Source organism: Vanellus vanellus (assembly GCF_965231255.1).
Source record: "Vanellus vanellus genome assembly, chromosome: 1".
In the NCBI taxonomy this organism is placed as follows: Eukaryota; Metazoa; Chordata; class Aves; order Charadriiformes; family Charadriidae; genus Vanellus; species Vanellus vanellus.
In genome coordinates, this window is record NC_138905.1 from 208,134,657 (window position 1) to 208,156,284 (window position 21,628).

General features: G+C 38.7%; 1 protein-coding gene across 2 annotated transcripts in view; it reads right to left on the reverse strand.

Annotated features, from left to right (window-relative positions):
- Positions 1 to 2,586: 2,586 nt before the first annotated feature.
- The window catches only part of CNTN5 (contactin 5), a gene marked incomplete at both ends in the record, with an annotated part of 391,394 nt that continues 372,352 nt past the window's right edge, over positions 2,587 to 21,628 (reverse strand). For both annotated transcript variants that reach the window (XM_082483144.1, XM_082483143.1), the window contains 5 exons: positions 2,587 to 2,690; positions 4,893 to 5,061; positions 6,443 to 6,555; positions 6,999 to 7,185; positions 15,100 to 15,209. In XM_082483144.1, the coding sequence (XP_082339270.1) occupies positions 2,587 to 2,690; positions 4,893 to 5,061; positions 6,443 to 6,555; positions 6,999 to 7,185; positions 15,100 to 15,209 (683 nt within the window). The remainder of the gene's footprint in view (positions 2,691 to 4,892; positions 5,062 to 6,442; positions 6,556 to 6,998; positions 7,186 to 15,099; positions 15,210 to 21,628) is intronic.

Sequence of the window (21,628 nt, forward strand, 5' to 3'; positions counted from 1 at the left end):
AAAATACAGTCTCCTCAGTGACGCTAGACTGCACTATTACAATCTTTTACATGAAAAAGGAAAGAGCTCCATTGCAACTAAAAAATAGTATGTCATGATAAGGGAACATCTTCTCCTACAAAGTAACAAATAGGTAATACATAGGTACTTAAACATTTAAAACATGTTTATTAATATATTTAAGATGCAAAATACATAGTCTGTTCATGTTGAATATAAAACATACCCCTTTTTGTCCCTGCAATACAACTACATCACCTGATGGTATGTTCAGTATTTCTATCTGTATCTTGACACTAGAGATTGAGATATAACTAGATGCAGCTCTATCAGACTTTCATTCTTCTTATAAAGTGTAGCCATTTATTGTATTCAGAAAGTTATTTCACCAAAATGCCACCAACAGTGACTATAGCCTTTTTGAATACTCTGAAATAAACTGCATTGGCAAGCAACTGTATAAAAAATAGAGGAAATTATGCTTAACTAATTTATAAAATAGCCATTTTGCCTTTTGGTCATCACTTTATTTGTGTTTATTTTAACCTTTTGAAAAACAGTGGTTTGCTAATGCAAGTTCTCTGCACAGTAGCAATGCTGCTGTTTTACAAAGGACAGCAGGCAGTTATTTTTTATGAGTTTGCTCTATCAGTAAGGTACATTCCACCTTCCTTTCTTCGATCTCAAAGGCTTTTCCAGAAGCAGAGGGTCTCCTTCTGTCTGTATCTACAGTCTGTGTTCGGCTAGCTCTCCTGCCTTTGTTTTCCTAGCAATATGGTGACCAAGTAAATTTAAAACCTATTTTTTAGAAAATTATTTAAAATACTAGTGGGCAATAAAGATTCGAGTTGAACAATGTCTGAAAAATTTTACTGATAAAATATTCCAAAGCAAAAAATAATTTAGTCATCAGTCAGCTTTTTACCTACCAAACACTTTATCTGTGTTGTGCTTTCTTGGGTACTATTTTAAAGCTCCGAAGGGCGGGCACAGTTAGAGTGCACTAGCTAAATGCCAACTATTAATTTGCTATTGAGCTGGCAAAAAAATAGGATTTTAGACCCAGAACCCATCAACTGAAATAGATTTACATCAAAACTTTTAGAGGGATGGACAGCTAGAAGAACTATGCTATTAGGAGTTGCCTGTTAAACTCTTTTGACTTGATTTTTCCCAGGCAAGGGGATGTTCATCCTAGGCGCAATCACTAACCCATGGTAGTAAGACACCCTCCCTCATAACACTGTGCACACCATAATTGTACAAATGCGCACAGCATGTACCCTGGGGACCATTTTATTCAGGTGCCAATATGCAGAAAGGCCTTCCAATGTTGAAAAATTGTCTAAATTGACTATTGAGTGGAAATTGCTTAGTACAGCAAAAAGTGGGGATTAAAACTGGTAGCACTCAGTCCCTACAAGAATAATCTCTAACGAGCTATAGAAATAGAGCCAATTAGCTGAATAACTGGAATGATGCTCCGTAGCACTTATCCAAGTATTTTTTTTCAGACACAGCATTCTCCAAAATATATCCTATTGGAGGCTGTATATGTATGAATGATTGCATTCCAAAAAATGTTAATATTCTCTCCATAATATGCTTTTATATATATTTCAACTTGATTACAAAATATATAAAGCACAGAATGTTACTAAGAAACAGACCCAGAGGAAAAAAGTGACAACTGAGAAGTGGTTGGGAAAAGCAGTTTTCTCTCCTTACATTGCTTTATTTGTCCACTTAGCAGCCTAACGTATATCATATTTAAATGCCCAGTGGAGTTTTCATTGTCATATGCGTTAGGAATTGATTTTTTATTTGCTATTGAAAATAAATATTTGATTCCTTTGACATTAAATCATGTGGTATTTGATGAAAAGCAAACTTGTTTCCTTTTAAGTTTGTGTTTAATAATTTTCCCTTTATTTTGCAATAAAATAAATGGCTTCTTTTCTGCTCCATTTTGCCACTTTCTGAGGGTGCTGTCTAGTATTGTATTGACAATTCTTTTTGTTAATTAAATACATATTCATACATTTTCAGAAAAAATTCTCTGTACTTTTGCAGTGGGCTGTGTATCTAAACTGTATTTTCCTCTCTTGTCAGTTAGAACAGCCAGCCATAGGGGATGCAAGAGAAGTATTTGACAAAGCTGTATCAAACTCTGTTCTATATGTAAAGAAGAATTTTTTTCCAAACCAAACAGATGTACTGTACTGGACACCACTGTCTAAACACCTAATGGTACATGACTGGGGTCACCAAAGTTGAACATATTAAAAAAGTAAAGTACGTTTGACAGAAATTACGTTTCCTTACAAAAGTTTATTACATACAATCTGCATATTTTTGGGCCAAGAAGTGTCCCCTCTCCAGAGGACTTTTACAAAAAATGAAGAGAAAAAAACCTGATGAATTATTGACTGTGTCTCCAACACTCCTCTAAGTGCACCACAGGCATTTCTATGGGTCTTTAAGAATTAGCTTGGGTTTCCAGTTTCTCCGTGGACATAAAACTCCATCCCTTGGTGTCATCAAGCTAAAGCAAACAAATAACAACAACAACAAAGTCTGCAGTCTTCACCATGAGGTTGAAGGGACCATCAGTGCCAAAAGCAATGTTACAGAAGACGAGGAAGTGGACAACACATGTAAGGTGGATTGAGCACTTGTTACTTTCCCTCCTGGAATGAAAAGCAAAACAATTAAGGAACAAATGATACAAACAGTTCTCAGTACACTTAGGTACTAGATTTTACCCCAAACTTGTATTCTATTATGCTCAGCCAAAGCCTAGCTTTTAGGCAGTGGATTACCTGGTAAGAAGTACAATCGCAAATAGGCTCCCTATGCAGACATGAAGAAATAAGCGCTTTTATGATGATATCTACAGAAACTCACAGGCTGAATCCTCATATTCAATCTGCAAACGAATAGGGAATTCCAAAAGGGTATGTGGTTTTATGCCTTAATGTTGTGGTTTAACCCCATCTGGCAGCTAGGACCACGCAGCCACTTTGCGCAGTTCTCTCCTTTTCCCCCAAGAAGGGCAGGGAGAAAAGGGAGAAAAGGAGGGGAAAAGGCAAAGGGAAAAAATCCCTCATGGGCTGAGATAAAGACAATTTAATGGAACAATATTAGGAAAGAAAAATAGCAATAATAACAATAATAATATCAACACAAGTCACTCTCGCTACCTGGTAAATTGGTGAATTCACAATGTCCCAAGCAGTGATAGCAAATTCTTGCCTCCTGGCCAAACCCCATTTATATACTGAGCATGACGCCTACGGTATGAAATATTCCATTGGCCATTCCATTGTTCTGCCTATGCTCCTTCTCAGCTTCTATGGGAAGCTGAAAAGAGTCCTTGAATACTATAAATATCACCCAGCAACAACTAAAGCAATATGCATTATTGACATTCCTTTCATACAAAATCTGAAACATAGCAGGCCACTAGAAAGAAAATTAACTCTATCCCAGCTGCAACCAGGACATTGAATCCTCAAAAAGAAATTAGGCTGCAGAAGATGCCCTTAGTCACAATCACAAATGTTCTTCCTGAAACGAGGAATGAAAGCTAACCTTTGATCTTGATGTCTGTCCAGAGGAAAAAGTGGTCTTTTGCCTGATAATCTGGTGATGTTTTTAGATCACAGCAGTCCCTTCAAAAGCCACGCTAAGGGGAAATATGCTATGGGCTGGCAGCGGCAACAGATCACAGGATGGGAAGGGAACCAGACTTGATTTCTATGCACCGCAGTTGTCCTAAGTGGAGCTGATCTGTTGTGTATAGGCTAATCAAAAATATCAGGTTAGAAGGAATGAAAGATTTTGTGGCCTGGAGTTATGTCCCAAAAAGGTACATGAAGCAAATGTTCCATGGAGTGGTGGTTGGTGTCTTCTGCATTCTGATAATAGCACTGTAGGTTGTGACTAGATTAGAGCTGAAATTTAGGTCTAGGTTGAAGTTTCAGGATTTTTGGATAGTACCCCATAAGTACTAAAAAACAATGTTTAGTAGAATTTTAAAGTGTCAGCAGAAAGTTAGAATTAAGATGCCTTGCTGTGTTTAGGCAAAAGAGTGGTATTTTCTGGTTTCTCTTGCCACTAATGGTTCTATCCCTTTCTCACCTGTGTAATATAGATATTTTAAATTATTTCAACATATTAGAGTAACTGAGGAAATAGAAGCTAGACATCATAATTTACTTCATGATAGTACATCAATACTGTAATACGTTAATGATTTAATAAATATCTACTCAAGGGAATCAATGGAACCTACAGAGAAATTCAGCTTATTCTAAAGCAGGCACATACACAGGGTTCAGCTGCCTAAACGCATGCCATTTTAGCTGTGTTAGACAGTACGCCCCCGGCTGGTGGTCCAGAATGATGTGAGTATCCTCTAAGCCCCGCATCACATCTGCCAGCTCTGTGCAAATGTTTGGGATACCTTAGGACATCTCAGATGTGCCTATGTCTGAATATTTGAATTCAGAAGATCAACTGAAGTGCTGTCTAGGCTCCGCTGTCGGTGTGTATGGATTACATCTCAGCTGACAATAGTGATATTTGAGACACCTAGTGCATTTGTAGACATCTACAGCTCAATTAGGTTTCCAGATGTTATTCTAGAAAGGGAGACGTTTCCTGTAAATCCTCTATTTTGTTCATCAGCCCCACATGAGTGTCTCAGATACTCTTGGGCATCTCAAATGGCACTAAGTACCTTTGTTTCAGCATAGAACTGAAGACTCTGATTAATGATTTTATCTAATAGCTAGGGAATTGCGAGAACATTTTTTTCAGGTAGAGAATAATAGAGTTAATGAGCACTGCTGTAATTGCAACCTTTCCAAATATAAGCGTAACCTTACCTGAAAAAGATGGAACTCTGATCTGGGGACTGGCAGTCCCATCCCCTCCTTCGCTGACTGCACACACCTCAATGATGTAGACACCAACATCAGGAAGAAGTACCACCGCAGAGGTTTTCTGTGTTTCTATAACTTGACTGTTGCTCTGGCCTTCTTGCCTGAATAATACCTATGGTCAATAAAGTAGATAGTGGTCATAGTGGTCATTCAAGTTATGTACCAGACATTTTGTGTAGATAATGCGGTCACTGAAATGTTAACTGTTTCATGCTTTCATTAAGGATTTTTTGACATTACATTTGAACAGTCATCTGCTTTTACTCTCTCCTCCCCCCAGTGGCTTCTAAACAATAACAGCAAAGTATATTAGCAATTAATTAATGTGACAGGACATGGATTATGACCCAGACCGAGGATACAGCATTTGCTTACTCCAGTATTAGGCGTTACACAATTTTTTCCTCCAAACTTTCTTCTAAATGCATTTTGGGTTCCATTTGATTCAAATTCTTATCCCCAAACTCATGTAGATATTAACATTTTTGGCTCTAGAATCCAACTTAAAATGTAAAGAAAATGCCCTAAATAATGTCCTTAGCTGGTTAAGTCAACTGAGACTACCTCAGATCAGTCCCTGCATCTACAGTGAAATTCAGTACAAGCTTATGGTGTGGGGGAGGAAAGCAAGTGAGTACATAGCTGTCTTTTTGGTACTTCTGCATAAGTTTCCGTTCCCAGACAAAATTGAAAAGGTCAGAGAGGTGTAAAAAAGCAAAGTAGTCAAATGAACTTTTTCAGAATCTCAGCTTTCTGATAAAGGTTAGAGCAGTTTCTGGTTTATTTGAAACATTTTACACTTTCTTGGTGATATTTCCTGATGTATCAGAAGGAATATCAGATTGTAGTCTACAGAAACGACCATATATATGCTTTAAAAAAACAACCAAACAACCACACCTCTAAAAACATAGAAATTATTCGGTTTTGATTTAAAATATTGCAGTCAAATCCACTGCTTTTTATGACTTGTGATTTAAGAGTTAATCTGGATTTTACACTTTAAAACTTCAAAACTTTAAATGCCAGATGTTACGGATGTTGAACATCACCAACATGATCACAAAACAAACCAAAGTATTTGCGTTTTGGTTCCATAAAAATATTAATTTTAATGTCATTCTGAGATTCCTCATTCTTCTGCATTTCTCTAAATCCTACTGCAAACACAGTTAAATTGAAGTGTTAGTAGGAATTTCGTTGCAGGCTGGTCTTATTAATAGCCACTTCTGAGTCAGATATGATGAACCGATCCTCTTAGATAGAGCTTACTCAGTTCATAATCAGCAGCTGAAAATCACAACACAGAAAATGTTGGGACATTTCTGTCTTTTCAATTTTATTTATTGCTTTTCACAGTGAAAACTGATTGCAGATAGCCTGTATAGCATACTTTACTTACACAGACAAACAAGAAAGGGAAAAAAGCCAACAGGGAAGAAGAGTAGTCATTTGGAAGAGAGAACGGAGAGTAAGGAAGGGGAAGCACTGACCTTGTATCCCATTACATCAGATTCATTAGCTAGAGGTCTGACTGGCTCCCACCCAAGAGACACATGAGAGCCGTCCTGTATCCACATAATATTGCTTGGTGCTTGGCTGGGAGCTAAGGGGAAAAAATAACAACATGTAGATAAATATAGTTTATAGGTAGTTTCCTTAAAATCAAAAGAAAAGTATTTCAGTCTTTTATTACATTTACAATCGGTTGTGTTAGCAGGATCCCCACTCTAGCTTTTTGCAGGAACCTATCTAGTCGTTTAATAGATTGTGGTGTATTTACTCAGCCCACCCCATAAACTCCACAAAGATTATGAATTTGATTTCTTTTCCATCCCTTCTTTGTCAAAAATGCCTCGGTTTCTAGGAAGATTACCTTTGTTATGAATGCAGTGTCGTATGAATTCATGTCTAAATGTCAAAGCAAAGCCATGAACCGAATTTATACATGATTCCTGATTATTATACACACTTATTAAAGGAAAACCCAAGAGGGAAGAGGTTACTCCCCGACTTCTCCCTTTGAGCAAAGGTACTGAGATCACTTACGGGACTTCTTGGTTGCTGCACGCACAGCAGTGCTAGGTGGTCCATACCCTGCAGCGTTGTATGCCCTCACCGTTAGGTGATATAATGTGTTTCCTTCTAACCCTGTCAGGAGGATAGATGATTCATTTCCTTCAGTTTTGACCTTTTCTGCTGCTTCTTCCTGCTCCATGTCCTTCCAGTAACCAACCTGTCAACAAGCAACAAAATGAAGGATTAATATAGACATCTGAGAAGATCATGCTTCCAGATGCTCATACTTGTTATCCTGTGGAGGGCCTTTTTGCCATTTCTGCCTTTTTTCTCATCATCAAGCCCTTTTAAGCACGTGGGTTTTGCAGCCTAGCCTCAGAGCCAAGCAATGCTCATTTCTCCAAAATGGCAAGACTCAGAATATCACAGTATTACCTGAAACACATTGAATTGTTGTGTTCTGGCATGAGAAGATGTAACTATAAGATGGAAGAGCAGAGGATGAACATTGGCACGAAGTCAAAAGCATTTCAGAGAATTCAATGAGAGCTCATCTTCTGGCAGGTCACCAGAAAATCGACCTTCACCCTGACTGCATCAGTTAAGAAGTGTTGTGAGCACTATTCCCTTCCTGGCCCTGTGCAACTCAGAGCCATGAGATTTCTTATCAGTGTAATGAATAGAAAATGACAGAACACTGAAGGAAATCATTCATTCACCTGAAAAATCTTATCTGATGAAAAAGAAGGAAGTGGATTCAGTTTCAGTCCTTGGATATAAACAGGTTTCCGGTAAATGCAATTTTGATAGTATGTTTATGCTCTTCCTTTTCAGACATAAAATGCCTAAATGATCTTTGGTGCTTCTTAGTCCATATTTTTGGTATCTGTAGTGAGTTTATCAAAATCTCAAAGAGGTTATAGAGCTAAGCTAGGAATTTAACTTAGTCTCTTTCCTCAGGGACCAAGTACATGCAGGGGATAACTGAAAAAAAGCAGTACTGGCTCTTTTTAATGTATCTAGGTGACCTACACAAGTAAGGTAATTCTCATGGGGCCCTATTTTCCCTAACAGGAGATGTCACTAATGTGCCATTCAAAGACCTATATTCAGCTTACTGTTATTCAGGCTGAGACGTGCTTTCATTTATTCCACATTTTGACCTTTTCTGTGAAGTTGGTTATTTCATAATAAGTTATTCATATTATATCTGGATAACTTTTCCTCTGAGAAAAAGGTCACGGACAATACAGCACTCTTGTACATGTACCCCAGAAAACGGCAAACCAAAAAACCTGAGTGGTTCATAGGAAAATATGACCAATGAGTATAATGCTGACCTTTTATAATTGCACTAGGGCTGCCATGTAAAAAAAAAAAAAATCTAGAAAGAGGTGGCTGCAAAAAATATACATATGAGGTCAATATCTTCACTTGATTAAAGTGGGTTTATTAACTTTGGTCGAGGGTATATCAGTTTGTGCCAACTCAAAGTCTACTTTTTCAGTTGTAAAATTCACGTCAATATCTTTTTTGTGTGCCAGCATTATCTCATGCTATTGCGTTAATTCTTAGGTCAATTACAGCTCAGATAGCAAATCTAGCAGTAGTCACCACTTGGTATTGAAACAAGTATGATTGACGGAGGTATTTTGCTAGCTGAGTGCTTGACCAACCCTGCTGCTATCTGAAGTAACACCTAGTCACATCCTTCTTGGAAAGAAAAAAGAATCAACAACCATTTATTTACACACTAGGATTGAACCTCCAATGCTTATTATCCCTTGGGTAGTCAGATCCCTTTCATTTTACTTGCAATGCGTCCTTACAAACTTGACGCTATGGTGATGAGAGCCACATAGTATTCAGTGCTGTACGAACAGGTAGTGAGCGGCAGCACGTGTCCTGGAGACCCTATCATCCAGCTAGTGAAGTCTGCTGAGGATCCAACAGGGAAATGGTCAGAAAGGAAAAGTGAGTTGCCCAAGCTTACACAGGTGGACAGAAGCAGGGGTGGAAATGCAACCGAAGTGATGAAATCCTGTCTCTAGGAATCCAGGAGCAAAATTATAAGTAGCTCAATAGGTCTCATCGTGGTAATTTATTCACAGGGTACACCACATCTCATGTGAATGTGATGTACAAGGCAGTAGATAGCCCCCAGCTTTTGCACTGAAGTGTTTTTTTTTGGTATAAAGAAGTTGTGAAAACCCGATTTTCCAAATGTTAGTGTTAGGACTATATAGACATTAAAACCTGATGAGTGTGGAAGAAAATCTGGAGCACAACTCAGCCATTTTGATATTTTTCATATGTTTGGAAATGCTTATATAGTATTATCAGTTTGGATACTAATTATATTTTGCAAATGTCAAGTCTGCAAAAATAACTATGGCATGTTCCCTACCAGTTTTTCTTCACCACAAGACAAAGGTGTTCTCCCTTGGCAAAGGGGTATTCTTGCAGGAGTTAGTATACTATATTAAGCAGCAAAAGCATGAAATGCAATTTGGCAGTTTCTCCTGTACTTCAAAGCCCTTAAGTGTTTGGTCTCTGCTTTTAAAATTCCCCTTAAAGTTTTGCCAGGTGAGTTTGGACTTTGATCTTAACGAATGCTTTTCTCATTCTTTCTTAATGCACACGTCCATTTGTTGATGGCCAAATGAACTAAAGGAAAAAGTGGTTATAAAGAAAAAGAACTCCAATGATTATTGACTGAGATCAATGCTGAGGGATCTTATCAATTTGAACTGAAATGAAGATACTGCTGGTGCTTAAAAGTGCTGGACATATTTCTTAAAACAGAGGGTTTGTTTATTTACACTGCTATGTGTTTGGGTTTTTTTAAAATCTTGCTATTTTCTGTAACCTTAATATATACTGCTCAGGAGGGATTTACCACACTTAGAGTAAGTTTTCATTAATGATAACTTTGAATTTCAATATAGCATGAAGCATAAATCATAAAGAGTAGCCTATGTTTTAAAAATGAAAGAAAAAGGGAGGGGATGACATTCGGTCTGTTTAATGCATTATTGTTTGTGAGGTTTTAAATTTTTCTGGGCTTTCTGTTGTTTTTCATCTGATTCCTAGAGACCCATGTTTTTGAGCTGGAGAGAAGGCAATAATATTTAAACAACTGAATAGAGGAGACACGGGAACATACAAGCTGCTTTGTCCTGATCATGGGTTAAGCAATCATTAAAAGTAAGCCATCACATTAAAAATATGTTTCCATCTAAAATTTTTCTACCTCTAATACTTACGGACTACTTCCTTGAAGTTTCATGTTAAAAGGTATCTTAAATAATATTACTCTTTTTCCCAAATTGATTTCTAGGGTATGCATAATACCACTTTGGTATAAATCCACGTGATCTAGTTGCAGGCCCTCTTTTCTAAATTCTGTAGAGTCAAAGTTAATGTCTGAATATTATTTCTGTTGAACACAGAGAATTAAAGTTACAAATTAGGCATTTTAAGTAAGAGCCTAAGTTAGGTAGGATGAATCGAAAACTTTCCTGTGCTCTCTGATTGAGTCTTTACCAACACCAAAGTACTGACATAACTGAAAATGAACTTGAAGAGAGATCAGAGTCCAGAAAGCGCTAGCGGATAGAGAGCAGTGCGCTGAAAGAACTGCTGCTAGCCCTAAAAAAATTATTCAGATTTCATGAAAACTCTTTTAATTATCATTATCAGAAAACCAATCAGCTCCTTGAACTGACACACTGCAGCCACATAAATGTTAGTGCTGGCACAACTACAATGGTACAACCAAGCACTTAGGACAGGAATAGATGTGCTTTTTTTATCATCTGCCGCTGCTTTTTCTATCATCTCAAGACATTGGTGTGACTGTCCTTCAGAACAAGATGAGAGGTTCCTGCAAAAAAACCCCTCAGTTCCTTCCCTCTCACCAAGACAATTGTTGACTGAAAAGAAGAAAGAAAACAGTATTCAGTACTCCCAGATTCTGGGGTCTTCTCTGGAGTAACTTACATCCTCCTCCTCTTTTCTCAGGTACTCTTTTCTCACACACAGTCCTGAATGCACATGGGACCAAAACTGGTATTGTACCTCAACCTTAAGGCCTATCATAAAATATCTGCTCATATTTTCTTATGAAAAATCAATAACTATCTAGGTTTCTGATTTTAGATAATAGAAAGCTAGTAGTCTTGTAACAAACTGTTCATGATACAGACATTGCAAAGGGTATGGCCCTCCTGAGGCCCTCATGAGAGATCTAGAGTGTGATCCCTACCTTCAGGACTTGAAAAGCAGTAGTACTGCTGTGCTATAAAATCCTGCTTAGAGTCTTCATGATTTTAGAGGGGTTTGAATTAACATTTGAGCGACTTTGTAGGCAAAATTGACTCATATATGAAACTATCTAATTGCTAATTTTGTGTTTGGAAAAATTCATTCATTCCAAAATTGAAGTCTGGTAAATCAGTATTCAGGATGGTGAAACACCAATTCCTCTTTTCTTCTGTCTTGCTTTACCAGCCTCTGGTAGAAATATCCAGATATTCTTTCTAAATTACTTCAAGGTATACTTCACTAAATTAAAAAAAAAACCCAAACATATTCCAGTAGCTTGTAGATGTAATTTTCTGTTCCACTGTAAAAACAGATAAAGTACCTTTAAGAAACAGCAAAAACTCTTGAATATTTCTCTTTGTAAAGACAGACTAATACATAAACAAGTTATGTCAGGCAATCCTCTCTGAAAATGGCATTCAAGATTTTTTATTTTTTATACTTTTTTTTTTTTTTGTTGCAAGTTGATCTTTTGATTAGATTAGTCAAGCTCCTATCCCTTCGGGGAATTCTAATGAAAAAGACATGAGCTTTGTGATCTATACTAAAGTATTAGCCTTGGTTTTCTGGAAAAGAAAAAAGGAAAAAAAAATAAAAATCTGTTCTTCCAGCCAGTAATTCTTTCCCTTTCCCTTTCCCTTCCCTACCAGTAGTGAGTGACAAAGAAAATAGTGCCTGGGGCTGAAATAGATTTTATAACCTTCAGGTTATGGCTTCTAAACAATAAGTATGAACCACACTCTATATTTTTCCACCATTCTGACAAAGTTTTCAAGCTACTTCTACTTTATCAGAGTGTAGCTGATATATATTTAGTAAGGTCGGGCGGACAGCTGACAAATCTGTACTGAAGTCAGGAATAATATGTGCTTTGGAAGATGCAAATGAGTACAGCAAACCTTGCATAAAACTCATGTGACATAACAGTTAACACTGCCTTTCATGGATGACAATGTGAAATTGGACAAGTTACTTTGCCTTTCATTACTCCTTAGTACAAAGTGCAAACAGGGCTGGAGTGAAAGTGGGTCACTGCAAACTTGTCCATATGTAGTAAATACTCTGTCACTTCTGTTGATTAGAGCCCAAACATAAAAAAATAGCTTCCCCTTTTATAATGCTGCTGCTAAAAGGCCAGGAAATGTGAAGACCGTGTAGGCGGTTGTCACTGCTGCAGTGACCACAGGCAGAATACAAATTGCGACATGAAAACAGAGGGGTTAGTCAGAATGTTTTACATTAAATTTGAACTGAAGGTAACGTTTTACTTGTGGTCCACAATAGTTCTACCTTAGAAAAAATTGTTCAAAAAAAAAAAAGAGAAATCATTCATCTTTTTATCAAAGTCACTGGATTTCTGTACATTATCTGTTTGCTTTCTGTGGATTAAGGGAGTACTACAGGCTGTGTTCTGCGCTGTAATACATATGATAAAACTTTCAAAATCAGTTTTAAAATTACAATAATGTTCACAGAAGCTGAAGAAAGGGAATTATATGGAAAGCACAAAGCTGCTCCATACTTTTGCTTTTTGGGGGGGGGGAGTTTAGCCCCAGTGTCTTGCTATACAGAGTCCTTCCTTTTTGCACTGAGGGGATGCTTCAAAGAGAAACTGTCAGTATGTTAGCAAAATTGGGCTGATAGCATGGCATTAGTGTTCCTAAGTGAATACTGTAATGCGCTGATGTACTGTACTGATCCTAAAAGTAATCTTGATGCAATCCTTCCCCAAAATGGAACTGAAAACATCCACTAGAACTGGATTGCATTCTGTCCTGCTGAATCATGTAGGAAAGCATCGTTTACTCTTCTGTTTATTGAGTAAGGGAAGAAGTGGGGATAAAGTACAAGAGAGTTTGCAGAGTTCAACATTGATACAAATATGGGAAAGAGACTGTACAAATGACAGAACTGAGGGGACAAATCATGGTCACAGCCTGCTTGGACTATGCTGGAGAGCAATACAGGAGTGTCTACGAACCAAGAAGCTACAGCAAATCAGGCAACAAAATATTGACTGTGTCTAAGCTGTGGGGTAAACATGCTGTTCCGGTGAAGGCCATTCAGCCTGAAGCTGTGCTGGAGAGTGTGGTGGCTCTGGTGCTGCCTGGGCACCTATGTTTCCTTCCTAAGGCCATCAGTGATGATCACCAGCCCCTAGGTCTTGTCCAGACACGCTGCCAGGGACGTACTCTGTGCTACTAGCTCACAAGCTACCTTTAGACATCCATATCATTAGCATCTGCCTCAGGTCTACATAGAATCATAGACTGATAGAATAGTTAGAAGTTGAAAGGGACCTTAGAAATCATCGAGTTCCAACCCTCCCTGCCATGGGCAGGGCCACCTCCCACCAGCCCAGGTTGCTCAAAGCCCCATCCAACCTGACCTTGAACACTTCCAGGGATGGGGCAACCACAACTTCCCTGGGAAACCTGTTCCAGTGTCTCACCAACCTCAGAGTAAAGAATTTCTTCCTAATATTGCATTTAAACCTACCCTCTTTCAGTTTAAAGCTGTTACCCCTCGTCCTATCGCTACAATCCTCGATAAAGAGTCCCTCCCCATCTTTCCTGTAGGCCCCCTTTAAGTACTGGAAAGCCATTGCAAGGCCTCTGCGGAGCCTTCTCTTCTCCAGGATGAACAACGCCAACTCTCTCAGCCTGTTCTCATAGGAGAGGTGCTCCACCCCTCTGATCGCCTTCGTGGCCTTCCTCTGGACTCACACCATGTCCATGTCCTTCTTATGTTGCGGGCCCCAGAGCTGGATGCAGTACTCCAGGTGGGGACTTGGGAGAGCAGAGTAGAGGGGCAGAATCACCTCCCTTGGCCTGCTGGCCACGCTTCTTCTGATGCAGCCCAGGATGCGGTTGGCTTTCTGGGCTGCAAGTGCACATTGCCAGCTCAAGTTGAGCTTCTCATCCACCAACACCCCCAAGTCCTCCTCCTCTCAATCCAGTCTCCACCCAGTCTGTATTTGTGCATGGGATTGCATGTTTACACTCTTTTCGTTGTTACTGTAGAGAATCAGGAAAGAGTCAGCAATCTCTAAAGGAGTAAAGCAGGTCAAATAACCTGTACCCCAAAATAAGTAAATTGAGTCTAGCTGAGCTATTTCATGAGGAGCAGCGTAGCCTGAACCACAAGGTCAGGATGGGTTGTGGTGGCCCTAAAGGATAGGTTTCTTCCTAGACCTGATCTGTTCCTGGAGGTTTGGATTGTAAACCGGATCTCCAAAGTTACAACTGGATCTAAAAGCAGGAGAAGGTCCATGCCCAAGGCAGGTTCTCTTTCCCAAGTCAGGAAGGGCTGTCCCTAAACAGAGCTTTATTTACGGATGGTGCAGCTGCCTCTTCCCCACCTGATATGAGACCTTTTGCCGTCTGCCCAGCAGATGTCCCCCGGCCACTGAGAGATGAGAGCACATGGACGGCAGTGGTTCTTCCCTTTCTCTGTGTTGATTGCTCTCAGTAAATAACAAGTTTGAACTGGTCAGTTAGAGCTGGAAACAGTCAATACCTAATCTTACCCAGCCTGTGAAAGAGGCATGCTAGGTCACTTGCAGTTCTTTCAGCTATTTTTGAAGTGTCGAAGAGATGTTATAAGAACTGGTGTTGAAGAGTTTTCAAGCACAAATAAATAAAAGATGTGCCAGTGCTACAGCTGTGACCGTTGTTCTACAACTAGTCATATGTATGCTAAAATAAGCATAATTTCTATTGAAGTTTCACTACTGCACATGTTAACAGAATGAAACGCTAGCAAAAGCAACAAGACTTCTCATTATGATATTCTGTGTTCATACCTCAAATCCCTGTGGTCTTCCTAGACTTTCTTTAATATGTTTCCACGCAACAAGAATCTCTGATACAGACAAACTCGTAGCTTTGACATCGATGGGAGCAGCAGTGGGTTCTGTATTAAGAAAAATTGAAACAATAAACCTCCACTGTAACAACTTGTATTTATCAAAAACACTCCATCTGAAACTGTCATTTACTTCCTTTATTCTACCTTAATACTCACAAGAAGGTATGACATTACAGGGAACATGAAAAAATGAACAAGATGAAGAGATTTTCATTGTCGTATTTCTTTATTTCTGCCATGCTACATCAATACCTCATCACTCCTGACAGGTGCAGCAAACTGTGACAGAATCTCTTGTCTATGATTTAAAATTTTTTTTTAATATTTGTAAATGCCACCTCCTCCCTTCCACACCCCTCTTTCATACACCTTGATCAGCCTAAATTCAGCAGTAAATGGAGCATTCATTGTCTTCCTGGCTTTTCAGTGCTGTTCTGTCAGCTCGGGATGAGCCATACTTTGCCAGGCTGCTCAGTCAGTCCTGCTCAGGGGTCATACCGAGTAAGAAGTGATACCCAGAATTGTAAAGAAATGCTACGTAAAAGAAATTTTTAGGACTATGCTATTATGCCCTTGAAGTCACAGACAGCAGCAATGTTTGGGGCATGCCATCCTCTCTCTGCTGCGAAGCATTTACTGGTTGAGACCCGGGATGCACACTTTTCTAAAGAAGGCATTAGGACCCAGGATTTGTCCCTCTGACTACCTGTGTTGTTACCATTAGCCCTATGTCCATTGTTTCTATCTGCATGCTATTCATAGGACAACCTGCAGTCCTGACTTCATGATTATTTGGAGCAGAGGACCCTCCCTGCCCTCCAGCCAGGGTGATTATCTTTCAGTGCTGCTGGGACATGGCCAGGGTGCACAGTGGAGGCTTAGAGCCGGAGGGTGCTTTACACATCACCTCTGCCCAGCAGTATTGCCACAGGCATGTTTTACTTTGCACTTTCATATCACACTTTACAGAGATCCAACTTCTTTCAGTGGTTGGGAATTAGGTAAATGTACATAGAGATCTGCTACGACGGGCCACTGAGCGTACCACCAATTTATATCACCAGTTAGTGCATTGGGAGTGAAGAGTGTCCAAAAATTATCACATATCAAACTGAGACATAAGTTAAGGAAATCTTTTGGATCTTTTGCTTTATTGCCTAAATATTACTGAAAATTTGCTGAAGACAAGCTGTGAAGGCAAGGCTTGAACACAGACAGTGAAGCACGCAGTAGCGGTGTTTCTCCACCATTCTGGTGTAGTTCACTTGCTCAGCAAAAAGGTGAATTCACATTCCCCTGCAGTCCCAGAGCCTGTGATTTCTTCCTTGGCCTAATGTTCCTCATTACATTTCTAATGTGTTGATCTGCTCTTGAAGGGCAGGCCTGGCTTTTATGTTATTGGGAGGCACACCAAAGAGCTTTCTCAAAAATATTTTTTTGGGGCCCATTTAACTGGGATACAGAAAAGGAGCTTCCTTATAGAACAGCCTAAGTTGAAAAGATACATTTTTCTCAGTGATCAAACTGCCTTAGTAAGATGCCTAATATCAGTCTTGAGTCATTAGCTACACTTCTTTCTCTGATCATATTGCAGGCATTGTTCTGGCACTTCTGTCCTACACTTTTTCTCTGACATGACTTGTACAAATTTTTCATCCTTTTTGATGTCAGATTTTTTATGTTTGAAGCTCTTCTTAATCTTTTTTATTTACTTCTAAAGAAAAGAAGCATTTCTCATGTGATGCAAAATGGTGTTCGCCAACAATGACTATTACTAATAAGTATAAAACATATATGGAAATTTTCAGGTAACAAAGAGTAAAAAAAAAATCTCCAAGAATAAGTAAAATGATCTTCTAAATTTAATACCAAAAGAATTGTGCTATGAAGAAATATATTCCTCATAACATGATTTCCTGTTCAATAGCTACTCCCTGCTTTCTATTTTATGTACTACTAAGATTTGTGTAGCAAAAGCTATTTTCTAGTTTTTGTATTATTGAAACAATTACCTTGTTGTCAGAAAAGATTGCAGTGGGATAAATAATTTGAGATGTACACAAAATGTTGGTTGGCAGCCTTTACACTTTCTATAAATGCAGAAATCATTTCCTCTTCATAGTGTTCACTAGGGGTGGTTTATGTTTTGCTCAGAATAGAAGCACAGAATATTTTCTAATATTTTTAAAAATTGTTTTCAACAAATGGAGTAGAAATAGTTTGGATTTTGTTTTTTATGTGAAGAAAATGCGTTTCTTACATACCCAGAAATTATTCACTGTACTCTCACTGATATTAGACATAGAGAATGTAAGTGTTCAGCAAAAGAACAGAAATTATATATTGAGGAATAAGGTATGTTATGACTCTTTGAAAGTTTATGGAAACTAAATAACATTTTTTATTAATTCAGATAAGATGAGGAACATTAATTTCTGGTGATATAATACAGTTTGTGCTTCACTCCAATGTCATGCTTTATTCTGTGTGTCTAAAACTAATGATAAGTTTGACAGGTTCATTAGTTTTTTCTATAATGGTCACTGTTATAATCATATTCTTTTCTTAATATCTTGGCATTATTTTAAACCTTTTGGTGTCTGCCTAAGGTCATACTGATTGAAAAAAAAAAAAAAGGGGGTTAACGTCTTTAATGGTCCCTTTAATATTCCCTGATTGGATTAAAGATGCAGCACGGCAAGATCTCAAAAGGCTGTGTACAATGTCCATGAAATACTGTCTTTCCATTTGTTGCAATCTCCCTTTAAGGAAACATGTTCAATCTGTAGGTCTTTGGGTTGACTATAGTAAAGCAGGACAAGGAATTACACTAACTGCATTGATCTGTTGTTCAGTCATCCTATTGAATCCTGAATTTTGATACCAGCAAGAGCCAGAAGAGTTAGTTACTAGCCCTCATTGTGTTCTCCCTATTTATGACTGTAAACTGATCTTTTTTTTTTCTGAAAAAGCCATCCTTAAAGATTTCGGCATGATCTGAATTAAAAAGCAAGTCCAAGGGTCTATTCATGTTTATGTTGTTTTAACCCTCCTATGGAACAGAGCCTCAGTCAGGACTCCTCATCCAATCACTTAATATCCATTCACTTCTCATTTTGACTCCAGAAAGGATTTTTACTCCCTTCTCTAATTTAAAATCTGAGCTCTCATTTGAAGCTAAGAACGTCAGCCTGGGTAATTGCATTATGACTCCAGGCAGTTCCACATAGTTGAAATTTTGGGACTTCAGTGAGGACCAGTGACTGGTATAATTCCTTTCTGTGGAAAAATCCATGAAAGAGATCTATCAGAAGGAAAATCATGAGGAGACGTCCCTCTTCTGTCAATCTATAGGTAAAGAAAGTGGTAGCATTTGTTCCCTTGCTGGAAGTAGACACAGGGACTATCTTCCAAATCAGGGGACTTCCAGTAAACTGTTTCTGTTCCTGAGAAAAGCCAAGATACATTGTGCCTCTCGGCCTGTTTGATATGTGTCTCTGGTTTGGGGACTCCACCAGATCTGTGGTGTCATGGCTGCCTGCAAGATAAGACTTTCTGCAAAATCTTATGTTAGAAAGGGAAAAGTTGTCTGATTTCCAAACCACCAAAACTGAGATGAGTGATTGTTTCCTGGACAGGCCCTGGGGCTTCTCATTTTTCCTCAAGTCCTTTCTGTTTTCACCTTCTCTCTGACCAGTGTCTTTGCAGAGGACTTTAAAACAGAGAAAAAATTAGAAGGGTGAGGAAATGAGCTAGCAGCAAAGCAGCAATAAGGCCTGTCGTGCTGACCTCTGCCCTGGACTTCTTTTATTTAGTATTGAAATACCCTTCCTTGTCAGGCAGAGCTTCTGAAGTCTGTTCCTGCAATGCTGTTCTCCTTTGCTCTTGCTCACAGCACACATCCTCCTGCGGCTGTCCCCTCTCCATGGAGTAACCCAGATTTATTACACAGTGGAATGTCACGCAGGAACAAGGAGCTGCCTTATTCCATGAAGGCTTTACCAGCATGTTACCTACAAGTGGCTCGCTCGCCTTGGCACATGAGTAGAAGCCGGACAAGCGGACTGACAAAATTCAGCCTTTGTTAGATTAAAATTTCAGAGGATTGCTGCCATCTTCACGAATATAAATGGTTCATTTCCACCAAGTGACGTGGCAGCCAGAGTTATCCATAGCACGCGAGGAGGGGATGTGCCTATTATACTGATTGCACATTGGATTTCCAATGGGGGCTAGTGGCATTAATCAAAAGAACGCTTAATAAATTCTCACATGTCAGGATTGTGATTTCATTCTTCAAACAGTCAGTGGAGACAGATCTAACTGAACTTCTACAGGATCTAACCCAGATGGATCAGCTGGCAGAAACAGGAAATAATCCACTGCAGTTTACAGCTAGTAAACCAATTTATCAATTTTCAGATTCACCTAAACCCCAAGTAGCTCTGCTTTAGCTTTGACATGAACCGCAGGACTTTGTGAATGTAAGATCTTAATTAAAGACATGGAGGCTGTATTTAAAAGCGTGTAATTGCATATCGTTTCCTCTAAGTGAAAAGGCAAGTGTAATTTATTTGTTTGTTTAAATAAAGGCTCAGGGTGAAAAGCGAGGGGAGATGGGCCTAACCAGGACAATCCTTCACGCTGCAGTGTCTTGTTTAATATCGCATCATCCACCAGCTGGCCTGATGCAAAAGTTCTCAAAGTTGTGAAGGAACAAAATTGCAAAGGCTGTTACATGGCCCTTTGCCTTTCAGATAACTGACAGCTTGTGTTCTCCATTGTCTCAATGAATTAGTACAAATCCACATAAAGCAAGAACAAAAGCTCTGTGAGGTATCATCACATCTTGTACGTATTACAGAAGTGCACCTGGGGTCCCTCAGGATGTTTTAAAACAGCAAAATTGAGAGTCTTCAGGCTTTACCTTGTACTGCTCAGGGCTCTCTATTTCATATCTATAAGTTTTTAGTAGTATTCACTACACTGTTTATCAAAATTATAGAAGTTTCAAGTTTTGTGAAGATAATTTTGTCAGGTGCCTGAAGGAGAAGATAGATACTGCAACTAACAGAACTAAATCTGTATCTCCCTTTGCAGCAATCGTTAAAAAAACCCAACCCTTTATAAAAGACCTAACTCATTTTGAAATGAGTTGGGTTCCTTCTTTCTCCCAGAATCTTATTTCTATTTCCTTTTATTTTCTCACCTATTTCTATACTACACGTTTTCTAATTTGTATTTATTCTTGTGCTGATAGGCTGTGTCTATACTTGTAAACTAAACAGGGACAGGGAGACAGGCATCAGCCTGAGCATGGACATACAGTTGTCCATAGCACCAAATAGTGTGATCCGTGGTGAAGTATTGACTCTGCCCAATTAGTGCTGCCCCAAAATAGGCCCAAGAATACTCTGGTGCCTGGCCAGGGATGGTTCCCAAGAGGTTTATGGAGGCAGCCACAGCCTGGAGAGTGACAATGTTAAAGTGTGTGGATGTGAAGTATTTTTTGCCAGTTGGCTTCAAGGATAAAGAATGGGTGGCTTGTTTTATTTGCTAAAAAAAAAAAAAAGGTGTAGCATCATTGTCTTTTACATTTAAAAGCTCTCCACAATCCCTAATCATTTCCCTGATTTGCAGACATCTTATCCAAACTCAGCCTTTTTTTACTAGGACAAGAAAAGCTCTTCTAGTTTCTACTCAATCCTGGGTGATCCTGTTACTCCTTTGAACCTGTATCATCTTGAGTTCTTTGTTGAGCACAAGCAACCTGAACCGTAGATAATATTTTAGCAAAGCTTTGTGATAATTTTATCAGAATGATGCCCTGATACAAATCAGGATGTTCAAGTCTTTCTTGTGTGTAGGTTCTAGCTATTAAGTTCCCATTTTGTAAAAATCTTTTTTCACCTTATTGTTTGGCAATACTTGTGTTATTCTTATCCTTTTCATTATTTGGATTTTATTATGTATGCTCTTTAGTTATTCTGAATGTCTTCTAGTGGGTATCACTAGAAATGTACCATTTCCTGCAGTATAAACTTCAGGTATATTTTATGCCTTCGGCTCAGAGACATTCCAAAACACGTTCATTTCTAGTCCTAACCAGCTTATTAAACAATTTCCTGCTATTTAATGATAACTTGTTCCACTGTTATTTGTTATGATCAGCTTTTCTATAGTGTCTTAATTGTTCATCAAAACAATACTATATTACTATTATTTCTTCTGAGTTAGTCAGTACTGTATAAAGAATCTGCTAATTATCACAGCTGGAACACAAGGTCATTAGTAGTATTCCAAACTGCTCTGAGCAGCCAAATTCTCTCATAAATAACAGTGTCCTGTAATATTTACCTAAAATTAGAAAGGTCTTTCTCAGCATCCAAATTTATCAAGGCCGTCAGCAACTGACCTCTAGTTTGACTCCCAGTTTCTTTAATTGCCCTTTTCTGAAATGACAT